General features: G+C 36.3%; 1 protein-coding gene across 3 annotated transcripts in view; it reads right to left on the minus strand.

The window, feature by feature from the left end:
- The window catches only part of SLIT2 (slit guidance ligand 2), a 384,683-nt gene that overhangs the window by 69,270 nt on the left and 302,037 nt on the right, over positions 1–13,376 (minus strand). For all 3 annotated transcript variants that reach the window (XM_070452103.1, XM_070452104.1, XM_070452102.1), the window contains 6 exons: positions 12,488–12,631; positions 10,824–10,990; positions 9,774–9,906; positions 5,340–5,408; positions 2,201–2,272; positions 1,647–1,718 (listed from right to left, as the gene is read on the minus strand). In XM_070452103.1, the coding sequence (XP_070308204.1) occupies positions 1,647–1,718; positions 2,201–2,272; positions 5,340–5,408; positions 9,774–9,906; positions 10,824–10,990; positions 12,488–12,631 (657 nt within the window). The remainder of the gene's footprint in view (positions 1–1,646; positions 1,719–2,200; positions 2,273–5,339; positions 5,409–9,773; positions 9,907–10,823; positions 10,991–12,487; positions 12,632–13,376) is intronic.

Raw genomic sequence — 13,376 nt, forward strand, 5'->3', positions numbered from 1 at the left:
TAAAAAAAGATTACATATAGAAAACAGAATGGGAAGTATCTGAAACATACATAAGCTATTAATATATTAATTCCTTTGTAAAAAAGACCTGTAAACTTGAGTCAAGTGCATAAAGGCAGGTATGTTAATAAGGAAAAGACAAAGTAACCATAGGAAATGAGAATTAATATCATCAAGCTAATAGAATAAGAAACACAAACACTCAATAAACACAATATACTCAAATGCTGTAGTAATTGGAATTTCAAATTAAAAGAGGAGTGGAAAATAATATTCCATCTGTCATTTGACAAAAATGAAAGGATTTAGAATATATAATATTTGCAAGAGTGCTTTGAAATAGGTAGTCTATTAAAATAATAAATTTTTAAATTGTCTGGTGGACAATAAGATGACGGCTCTCGGTGTTCTTTTAATGCTTGACAGTAAGATGGATGTGTAGGATATTCATTCCAGCACTGCATAAAGTAATAAAAATTTGGAATCAACTCAATGACAGTAAAGATGAGGATACTTAAATAAGCTACGGTTCCTTCATTCTATCAAATAGTCTGTAGCAGGTAAAGAGCTGAGGAATACTATATTTGATGGAATGGCAAATCTAAAATCTAAAGTATATTGCTAAATAAAGTCAATGATAGACTTAAAAAAACCTGTTTATGGTTTTTAAGTTATATTGCTGTGGGCATAAATATATCAACATATAAAAACAAATATAAAAAATAACCAGAAGATAACATTAAACTATTTAACTGTCGATTCTGGGGGGAGAATTGGGATAGAAGACCCTGTTTTATTTCATGTACTGTAAGATAAATTTTGTATAATAAAAATATTTTGTGTTGTATTATGTAACTTTTAAAGGAACTAAAATTTCCTATTTTTTCAAAATTAGTTAGATCTATATAAAATTATTTCTGAAAGGTCCGTCTAGTCAAGGCTATGGTTTTTCTAGCAGTCATGTATGGATGTGAGAGTTGGACTGTGAAGAAAGCTGAGCACCGAAAAATTGATGCTTTTGAACTGTGGTGTTGGAGAAGACTCTTGAGAGTCCCTTGGATTGCAAGGAGATCCAACCAGTCCATCCTAAAGGAGATCAGTCCTGGGTGTTCTTTGGAAGGACTGATGCTGAAGCTGACACTCCAATGCTCTGGCCACCTCATGCAAAGAACTTACTCACTGGAAAAGACCCTGATGCTGGGAAAGATTGAGGGCAGGAGGAGAAGGGGACGACAGAGGATGAGATGGTTGGATGGCATCACCGACTCGATGGACATGAGTTTGAGTAAACTCCGGGAGTTGGTGATGGACAGGCAGGCCTGGCGTGCTGCTATTCATGGGGTCGCAAAGAGTCGGACATGACTGAGTGACTGAACTGAACTGATATAAAATTATATCTTAAACTCATGTATTATCAAATAAATGACCAAAGCAACAACATATTACAAAAGAAAAAATTATGTTGCCCAAGTAAAAGCTGTTGAGAAATGATACAGTAAGATATAATTTTCCATTTCTAAATTTGTAGTAAATTCTAATGCATATAATCAAAAAATCCCCAAAATAAAGCACTTAAATTACTAAAAAGCAACAAAAGACCCAGATCCTCAAGAAATAAAGTATTTTGTTAAACATAAGATGCTTACAGTAATCGAAGAGACTTCAGTCCATCGAAGGTTCGAGGAGGAATACATCTCAAACGGTTGTAACTAAGAATTCTGAAAGCACACACAGGCCGATTTGTTTTACTCAGATATCCCCAAATGGCCAAATATCATTTTTAAAATAAAGCAACTGAAAAGGGTTACTTGAGCATCTTAAAAAAATTGAGGGCACGGATGCATAATATTTTGTTAATCTTTGTGCCGTTTCATACTACAACACAGTCAATTCTAAAATACAGTCTAGAGTGCTTCCTACGGCTGTCATTGGTTGTTGTCTCAACTATGCCCTCCAAAAGGTGACTTCCTCCGGAAGTCTATCTTAAGGATTTCTCCCAACCCTGCCACAAATCTAAGTTATTCTTTGCTTTCTCTCATAGAACCCAACACTTTTGATAGGATCTATATTTGTTTACTGAGGCTTTACTTGTCTGTTTCTCCCAACAGTATTAACATTCCTTGAGGGCAGAGACTGTTTTGAACATCAGGAATGTCCAGTGAATTAAGGAGTTAACTTAGGACCACACTGTCATACTCACAAGGTGAGGAGCTGGGTCATGTTGCTGAAGCTCTGATTAGACAGAGTGCTTATTCTGTTGTTACTTAAGTCTCTAAAAAAGAAAAAGAAAAAACAGGGCTACTGTTACTATAGACATTGGCATATTAGTGATTCTTAGAAAGAGAAGGTTCTTCCTGTTCACAGTTGTAGCAGCGTTGGTTAGGACTTAGCTTTTGTCTGGAAATAACAAAACATTGGGTAATCCTCTGAGGTGGATAATTATTCATCATTATTCATGCCCAAGCCTGCTGAAATTAGAAACGACCACATGCCTTGCTCCGGCCAGTGAAGTGTGGCCGCCAGAGCTGGCTGAACTTCAGGACAAAAGCTTCAGAGTAAGCTCACTTTTCCCTTAACCCTCTGCTCCTTCCTCTGCAAGGCTCCTGATGCTCCACAGAGAAGCCCTGCGCATTGCTGGGTGCCAGGGCAATCACGTGGAGGCCATTCACAACAGACACATTTGACAGGTGAGAAACAAACCTTTGTTCTCCAAAGTTCCATCGGTTATACTTTATCTTCACTGTCACATACAAATAGTCAAATAGGATTAACTGAAAGAATCCCTCATCTAAGTACATTGACAAAGCCATCATTAAAAACAACACCATAATTAAAAACTGCCTTTGGCAAAGTCACTGGCATACAGTTGTTTCTTAGTAAATGTCTGTTTAATAAATGATGAGTAAATGAGAGAGATGTGAATTTTCTACCCATGCCAAATGGGTATTTACAAGCGTCATTTGTATCACAGGTTGTAAATGATATGCAGTGAACTTGATCTTATTTTTATTTTATATAATGTATACTCCTTGTGCTAAGTTGCCTCAGTTGTGTCTGACTCTTTGTGACCCCATGGACCGCAGCCCACCAGGCTCCTCTGTCCGTGGAATTCTCCAGGTAAGAATATTGGAGTGGGTTGTCATGCCCTCCTCCAGGGGATCTTCCTGATCCAGGGATTGAATTGCATCATTTATGTCTCCTGCATTGGCAGATGGGTTCTTTACCACTAGCGCCATCTGAGAAGCCCATATAATGTATACATGATATACATGATATAATGACATATAATAATGATATCTTGTAAGCATAATAATATATAATGCAGCATAATATATAACATATATAATGATGTTTTCCATTCGACTTTAGAAAAAAATGGGTGAATATATACATACATACACTCACATACATAAAACAGTGTGATACACGTTAGGGAATATTCACTGATTTTTATCTAAAACAAAATGCCAAATATAAGACTAAAGGAAGACTGATGAATAAGTGGAAGATCTGGATTGTAATTTATGTTCATCTATGTATGTGTGTCTATTTATGTTTAGTATATTTTTCTGAAGAAAATTTATGAATAAGTACAAGATTTAGAAAAGATGCTTCAGATTATCCACATTAAAATGTCAAAGTATCAGTAAAATGGACCAATGAAACTGTGAAATGGTGGGAATGTTACAGAAGCTTTATAATCTATCTTAGTTGCTGAAGTACTATGGCTAAATTAAAAAAATAAATACATTTATACTAGCAGTAGTTACCGGCCTGAATGTGAAAGCGACAGTCGCTCAGTCATGTCCGACTCTTTGTGACCCCATGGACTGTAATCCATGGAATTCTCCAAGTCAGAATTCTGGAGTGGGTAGCCTTTCCCTTCTCTAGGAGAACTTCCCAACCGAGGGATCGAAGCCAGGTCTCCTGAATTGTGGGCGGATTCTTTACCAACTGAGCTATCAAGGAAGCCCAGTTACCTGCCTAGAGTTGTATAATGAGTCACTGGTAAAACAATTTCTGGATCTATAAATTCTCATTTTTCATTTCCAAACTGGTTTTAAACAATCACACGCTGTCTCACAAATGAACCAATTCTGCTGAACTGACCCTTTGGAAATTGCATCAATTTAATGGTTTATTTAACAGAACAAATGTATGTAATCAGTTCTTGCTGCTATTAAATAAATAACTAGAGGGAGAACAAGTCATCTTGGAGGGTATTCTTTTTTTCTTAATTTAACCATTTGTCAGTTAATAGTCCTATATACTTCTCACAAAGTGTTTGATTTTCACATACTTTTAAGGAAAACTGAAAAGGATCAACAACATTTTAACTAGCTTCCACATGCTCAGGGTAAAGTTTACAGTGAGAAACATAACTATCTAGGTAGTTACCTAGGTTTCTAGAATTCACTAATTAGGAATAAATCCCTCTTCGAGGAATACTAGAAATCTAAGACAGTTATAATTACTCTAAAATCAAACAGACTTAAAAATAAAGTATTTCCCTTTATATCCAATATTGTTGCTGATTTTTGTTTTGTGACAAGTTCTATCAGTTAACCAACAAGGCTACTCTAAGTGTGACATTATATACAGAAGATTATATCTTTTAAGAAATATTGTGCACATAACTAGATTGAAAGGAAATGTTTGTATGTTTAAATATACTCTTGCATTTACAATTAAAGACTTTAAGAAATTGTTTACATACATTAATGAAAGAGAGATGCTACTTTAGGATGACATCAAACCAAATGAAAAACAATTCAATGCTTGATGTTTATACTCAGAATGTCAGCATCTTTGTCAACTATACTTCAGTACTATGTAAGTAAACATGGATTTTAGAAAATAAATTTAAATACTGGAAACCCATACCTTAATTCATAATGTATTATATGAGAATCAAGCCTAAAAATTGATTTATAATATAGTATCAGTAACGCTCTTACCATCTGCTCTGTTTTGTTTAAAGTTGAGAATATAAACATTGTTTTCCATTTTTCTTTCCTTGGATTGTCATAAAATAGCTCACATTCATCTTCAAAAGAAGTATTCAACTTACTCCAGGTCTATAATTCTCTGATACTTAGATTTAATTGTATCTGCACTTTACACAGACAGGACCTTCTTCTAAGATGCACCATTGCCCGACGGATAATCAATGAAGATGTAGCTGGTGATCCAGAACCACAATGAGCAAGACAAGAAGCATCTAACTGAAAATAATTTATAGTATCTGAAAGGTTCACTAAATCTTCTGCCCCTACTATCCACATTTACATGAAAGCAAATAAGAGGTCGAAAACAGAAAAATACCAAACAATACTCACATAAGTGTTAAATGTTTATAGTTAGAAAGTTCTTTAGGAACCAGGGTAAACTGGTTCCCATCCAGATACCTAAAAACAAAGAAAATATTATTCTTTAAAAAGTAACAACAGTGAATCAGGAAATGGTTGAGCAATATTTCACTCTTAATTGAAGCAAGGAGACACCTGACAATTTTAGCTTTAAGAGGTCATGTTCCCAGATAGGATTGCGATTTAACAGAAGTAGAGAAAAAACACACACACAGTTGTCCAATCCAGTACAATTCTTCTGTGGATTACTTACGCTAAATTATAAAACCAAGGAGACTGGTGAGTCTAGTCCTTTGTGCTTTATCTAAAAAGGCAAGGCATGTATCCAACCTTTTGTGGGTCAGCAAGAAGCGCCAGTCATTCAACCGTATTTTTAATCAGGCTTCAGCGTACTTGTGTCTATGTGGGACCAATACCATGAAATGCATTCACTACTGGCAGAAACTTGTTACTATTGACAAGACCAATCTTCACTGCCTTATTGTATCAATATGCTTAGTAAATAACAATGAGTGATTGAATGGATATATTTAGGAATTTTAATGTAATTAGATTTCAGTTTAAAAAGATCTTAAAAATAGTTTTTACTCTTGTATATTTGCTTGGTGATATTAATTTTAGGAGATTTCATAGAAAATTATGACATCTAACGCACAAAAACAGTACATTTATGTAAAAGTAATTAATAAATAAAACATGTTAGTAAAATTTCCCTTTCCGACTAGAGTCAACAGAATGATGAGAAAATAAGGGCTAATAGACAAAACACAGAAATAAATCCTTAAAGGTATATCCATGATATCGCACACACACAAATAATTCCATCTCCTCCCCAGGCTGTTCTTTCCCAGAATGTAGATGGTGATGAGTAAAAACATCTTTCAGCAACTTGGCCATCTGGTTATAGATGGGTCCACAAACAATTCTGCTGCAGCAGGTATGTAGCCCTACTGCTCCAGGGCTGTGGCCTATCTCCAGATCTGAGATTGACATTCATATTTTTGCTGGATACACAAGTAGCTGAGAAATTTTCTAAGGTGACAAGCTATTTCAAATATTTAAAAATGATAAAAGTTATATAAAAGGCAGAAGTTATCAAAATATGTAAAATGTGTGATGAAGAGTCAGGCTTTTGTTAGGACTTCTTATGCCTATTCAAATTTTCTGACTTCATCTTATTTCAACTCCCCTCTCCTTTCTTTTCTCTAGCTAAGAATAGTGGCACCACTAGAGGGAAGCATAATCCCATATACTTCAGGACTTCCCTTTATTCCAGAAAGCATCCTAACACAAAGCTAAAAATTTTCAGAAAGTGCACTATAGTTGCTTACATGTAAGACAATCTAAGAGGGAAAGTACATGGAAATGATTAAAAATAATGGATACCATTTGTTCAGAATTGTTCACTGCTACATACTTATTTTTTCCGAATTCTTTAATAATTTAATGTAATATGCACATGGAAATTTTCTCATACATGCATACATGTTACTGGAAAGAGGGATCCTGTTGAGGTGGTATGGTTCTAAGAAAAACTCTTGGGGCAGTAAAGCAAGAATGCACAGAGGTAAGTTAATATCTTCCTCACTTCTAGAACATATTTTCTTTTAAAAAATAACTTTTTAATAATTTATAGAGGAATAGATTGAAGATTCAACTATCTGACAGAAGAAACACATAGATGGCATAGACGAATCTAGCAGGTTCTCAGATATAGTTTAATAAGGAAGTTAAAAGACAAACTACTGCACAATTGCACTCATCTCACACTCTAGTGAAGTAATGCTCAAAATTCTCCAAGCCAGGCTTCAAAACTACATGAACTGTGAACTTCCAGATATTCAACCTGGAGTTAGAAAAGGTAGAGTTACCAGATATCAAATTGCCAACATCCACTGGATCATCGAAAAAGCAAGAGAGTTCCAGAAAAACATCTACGTCTGCTTTATGGACTATGCCAAAGCCTTTGACTGTGTGGATCACAACAAACTGGAAAATTCTTAAAGATGTGGGAATACCAGACCACCTGATGTGCCTCTTGAGAAATCTTTATGCAGGTCAAGAAGCAACGGTTAGAACTGGACATGGAACAACAGACTGGTTCCAAATCGGGAAAGGAGTACATTAAGGCTGTATATTGTCATCCTGCTTATTTAACTTATATGCAGAGTACATCATCAGAAACGCTGGGCTGGATGAAGCACAAGTTGGACCAAGATTGCCTGGAGAAATATCAATAACCTCAGATATGCAGATGACACCACCCTTATGGCAGAAAGTGAAGAACTAAAGAGCCTGTTGCTGAAAGTGAAAGAGGAGAGTGAAAAAGTTGACTTAAAGTTCAACATTCAGAAAACTAAGATCACGGCATCTGGTCCCATCACTTCATGGCAAATAGATGGGGAAACAGTGGAAACAGTGAGAGACTTTATTTTTTTAGACTCCAAAATTACTGCAGATGGTGATTGTAGCCATGAAATTAAAAGACGCTTGCTCCTTGGAAGAAAAGCTATGAGCAAACTAGACAGCATATTAAAAAGCAGCGACATTACTTTGCCAACAAAGATCCGTCTAGTCAAAGTTATGGTCTTTCCAGTAGTCATGTATGGATGTGAGAATTGGACTATAAAGAAAGCTAAGTGCAGAAGAATTGGTGATTTTGAACAGTGGTGTTGGAGAAGACTCTTGAGAGGCCCTTGGAGTGAGAGGAGGTCCAACCAATCCATCATAAAGGAAATCTGTCCTGACTGGTCATTGGAAGGACTGATGCTGAAGCTGAAACTCCAATATTTTGGCCACCTGATGCAAAGAACTGATTCATTTGAAAAGACCCCGATGCTGGGAAAGATTGAAGGCAGGAGGAGAAGGGGATGACAGAGGATGAGATGGTTGGATGGCATCACCAACTCAATGGACATGAGTTTGAGTAAACTCCGGGAGTTGGATATGGACAGGGAGGTCTGGTGTGCTGCAGTCCATGCAGTTGCAAAAAGTCAGACACGACTGAGTGACCGGACTGAACTGAAAATTATTTGATGGGAATCTGGTAAAAGGACAAAGGCATGGGTCAGTTAAAATGGTAGAAAAGGGATTCAGCATCAAAGATGATCTAAATGTTAATGCTGAGTATTATGGTCTTGGTTGGGTTATTCTTAGAATCAATTTGCCTATAGAATACTCTACAAGCATCCAGCTTCTCAACACTGGATGGCTAGCAATCTTTTGAAATAGATACAAATCAAAATAACAATTAACATTTTAATTACACACACATATAAAGCAGGGCTCATAGTTAACTAACAGCTGTGATTGGTACCAAGAGAGAGAAACTGAACACTTAACAACAGCTCATTCTTAGAGGGATGATCACACACTTTTTCTCTAAGTGTCAATTAAAGACCAAATTACAATTCGTAAAACTGCACATGATTTGAAAACAAGTTCTTTGATAACTGAAGTGACATCTTCTTGAACCTCATTACTTATATTCCAGGTTGCCAAAAGTTTATCAAAATTACTGGTTTGTTGTGCATGAATTACAGGTACACATCTGCATGAATTCCATTTTTGATACACAGTTTAACACAGTCGAAAAATAAACAGAGGTGAAAGACTCAATCACATATCAAGCATCTGCCCCGGATCTTTGGTATAGAGATGCTGGAATCCGACAGAGCCTGCGTGCAGCATTGTTCAGGCAGCTGATGCTTTGATTTATTCCGTTCCACATATAAAGCAGGAGGCGGCTAAGGAAGTGTGCGTGGTGCTTAGTATCCTGTATATGTACAGTGGCCATGTAATTTGTGGTTATATATCAGTTTTGCAAGTGTTAGGGATCACTGGCCCCACATCCTTCCTAAAGGACTCTGATTCAAGTCCAAAGGGCACTACCTCTTTTTAAGGCTGAAGATTATGTCAGCTTCTTCTACACCCTACATATTCATGTATCTCCTGTGGTGAGATATTCTCTAAGGGGACACAGGGTAAAGAATAATTAACCATATGAAATATTCCAGTCACTGTAGATAAACTAAAGATGTAGAATTTCTCAAGGTGCATTTGATAGAACGTTGGCCTTGCAAGATAGTCCATTGGGAAAAGGGCTGTGGAGACAACCAGTTGTGGGAGGCACTGTGGCTTACCTCCTCTCTGGGAGCTCACAGCGCACCTTTGCATGATAGAGGCACTGGGTAATCCTACAGTGCAAAACAAAGAGAAACACACAACCAGCCTTTCCCAGGGGGACCTGAACTAGCTCTTATATTATTTGCTTAGGGTTTTATATGATACTAATGAATGGTCCATGGAATGAATGTACTTCGCAAACAAGACTCAAAAGATTTTTGTTTGGTCTCCATCTCCCTTGGGGTGTGAAACAGGTAGGGAGAGATGAGCTCTACTTACAGTTCGGTGACATCTCTTGGAATTCCTTTGGGCAAGATCTTCAAGGCTTTGTTGCTACATCGAACCACTGTGTCCAAGCAGGTACACTCCGCAGGACAGCGAGAGAGTGGCGAACAGCTGTTGTCATCATTTCCTAAATTGCCAAAAGATACATAGGAAAGCCGGATTTGTGGCTCTGAAGATGCCAGAAGGGATTTTATGCCTTCAGTTTAACAAACACAAGAGACTTCAGCCATACAATGATTTATGCTTAGGGCATTAAGGATTTACAAATCGACACTGTATGTTCTGTGTAGGGCTCTTTTCAGATCGCCTAGGGCAGAGTTCCAGAAAACAACTCACAGTTAGTATTATCAATACGATTACAATGTTACATTCTTTGTTCAGTTGTTTACATTTTTTTATTAGAATTATAATTTTAATTAGAATATATAAATGTAAACTGAATTATGGAAAAATTGTAAGCAGACATGAAGAGACAAAAAGGGACAGATTATTTTTTAAAAGCTTGGCAAAAAATGTATGGGTCCCTCATTTGAAAATACAGAGCTCAAATGAACTCCACTTTTTGGCAAAATAATAGCACCTACATTCTACCTACATTACAGGCCTGTTATGAGAATCAAATGCAATGATATATAGAGAGTACTAAAAATGAAAACTATTATTTTTGTTATGTTCACTAGAATTTCTATTTTATGAGTCAAATGCCTTTATCACTTAAAAATGGTAATTACTAAAATAGATGCTTAGAATAATAAAGAAAAGCAAAAATGAAGCTATATAAATAGTATCAACCACAGGTTGAAAATTGGAAAATCTTTAAAAATGTTCTGAAACACATATTAAGTAGAGTTAGATGTGAATGTACAGTTGGAGCATGTAAGTGCCTGTTGCTTAAAACAAAGTAAAACCGCAAAACAAAGCAAAAAAAATGCATAATAACTACAGCTATCCATTACCTGAACTATGAAATGCTGCATATGCCCTATAGCATCGGAACAGTCACCAGAGTGTCTGGAGATCAAAGCCCTGGCTGGGCCTTCTTACCATCGTCACAAGTGAAGTCCTGAACAGCCACATCCTGGATGGGGATTTCTTTGAGGAAATAGGGTTTCTGACATCGAGGATTTCCTGTTACAATTCTTTTCTTCCTGAGCCATTCTCCCAGCCAAGCCAGGTAGCAGTTACAGTTGAAAGGATTGGCCAAGAGGTTTCTAAGCACCACGTGCAAACAATGCAGAGTTAAATTCAGGGGTCTGCTTTTGTACTTCTCAAAATTCCATGCTATCATTTTCCCACAACATACCACCCCCAATTCACGCTCAGTCACATACAACATACAGGATGCGTTCACTGGCTAAAAGATTTATGTCTGGAACTTAAACAAGAAAACCAATATTTTCATATGAGAATTCTTCATATAATTACACATGAAAAATAAAGTGAAGGTGGCAATTCAGAGTTTATGCAGGGTATCCTGATGGATATCTCATTTAGAGATAATTTAAACTTGTCAGAGATCTGACTTGCTGTCAAACTTCTCTACACTGATAATGCAGTAATTTAATATAAAGATGAAGGCTGATTACCTTATATTATTGAGTTTAACCTGACAACAGCTATTTCATTAATTTGTCATTTCAAGATTTCCATCTCTTATTTGCTCTAGGGAATAGGTTTCCCATCTAAACTGACAGCTGAGTTGATTAAATGCCAGTTATAAAAATGAATTTATTTCTACAAATCTCAATACTTTTGGCATTGCACCACTTCAGCACTAACCTATTGACAATCCCATTATTTATAAACACGGCATCTTTAACATGCACAAATTAGTCACTCGATGGAAAATGTCACATTTTATGCGGAAAGAGGATTAAATACGTTACTGATGGATGGATGTTTCCTTCAAATTATTTCTTCTGGCATTTCAGCTATGTTAAACATGATTTTTTTTCCTTCTAACTACCTTTTCAGTTAAATTAGTATATTTAGATGCCACTCTTACCAGAGAGCCATATCAGCTTTAAGATTTATCATTTCAGATACTGCTTTTTTTAGATACTTACATATAAGGGGCTTAAAATACCCTTGTTTGTTTTGGAGAGTTTGTTTTCTGACACTTTCTGAGTTCTGCCTGTAGACCTACAAATATTCTTTATTCTTTGACTGTCTACATAAAATGTGCTCTTGGATAGGCTCACCCTATTTCTTTAATATCTTCTTAATATCATAGTAAATGCCCTATGGTGAGTTTTTATTGTCGGTCTGGTCATCATAATATATCTCCTGTCATTGTGAATGATCCTTTGAGTACAGTTTGTTGGCAATAACCCTATCAACTCTGTTTTATGATACCTGTACGGCAAAGACATCAATGTGAGAACACTGGGGAAAAAAATACATTTCTCTCATTTGCAACTCAATCAAATTATAAGATTACCATTTACAAATTAAGCCACATCACACTGTTATAAATAATTCACTGAAAAACACTATAATTTTTGTTAAATTTTAACATAAGATAGCAGGCAATATTGTAAGAAATATTAAAATAAGTTTAACATGATAAATTTGTCCTTAAAAATACCTGTCTTTAATCCTATGTTTATGAAACTCTTAGCAATGCATTAAAATGGTATCAGTAAAAGTAATAAATATCAAACACTGGCTTAATTAATACATCAATGAAGACTATATTTCATACTTACAGAGTAGATAAAGAATGGAGAGTATCAAAAGCTCCTGGTGCAATGGTAGCAATCTGATTATCATATAAAGAAAGCAAACGCACAGAGCTGAGTCCTATGAAACTGTCATTCCCTACACAGCTTATGCGATTACTTCTCAACATCCTGAGGGGGAAGAATACAACATCGTTAAGGAGATAACATATCAATTTTGCCTATCTGAAGACCACAATAACCCCTCTTTGCAAATGCATAGCATTCATTCCTGCTTTCTGAATGTTCTCCTGTCATAAGGAACTGCTGATACGTACAGTCATTTCCCTGTATCCCTGATGGACTGATTCCAGGACCCCCTGCATATACCAAACTCGTGGCCCTCCATATCTGCGGATTCTGCATTCACTGCAGATGCTTGAATCTCTGGATGTAGAATCTACAGGTGTGGAGAGCCAGTCACACTAAGAAACCTGTGCAAGAACAAAATGCAGTGATAACACTCGGTTACAAAAACTCAAGAGTCTCCATATGGGCTTACAACCCCATCTAATGAAGGCAGAATGTTTCCCTTTGATGGTACAATTATGGTAGCATCATTACATAATATCCTAATTCACCCACACCTCTCTAAGCCCTGGAAGCCCTGTGATTTGTGTATTCCCTGAAACATTACATTTGCTGCTGAACAGAAAGGAGGCAGAAAAGAATCAATAGCCAGGGCTGATACAGGCCTAAGGGCATCTCAGGGACTTACAGCCAAGTCAATGTCAACAGTGGCTGGGGGAGCCAAATTTGACAGAGCTTCCACAAAGCCTGTACAAACTATTTTATTTGTTTTGAGTTTTAGAATTTAAAAGTAGACAACAGTTAAGAGATCCCAGTTGTTCACAATGAAACTTAAACAGGTTTCTTT

The sequence above is a fragment of the Odocoileus virginianus genome, chromosome 21 (assembly GCF_023699985.2).
Source record: "Odocoileus virginianus isolate 20LAN1187 ecotype Illinois chromosome 21, Ovbor_1.2, whole genome shotgun sequence".
In the NCBI taxonomy this organism is placed as follows: Eukaryota; Metazoa; Chordata; class Mammalia; order Artiodactyla; family Cervidae; genus Odocoileus; species Odocoileus virginianus.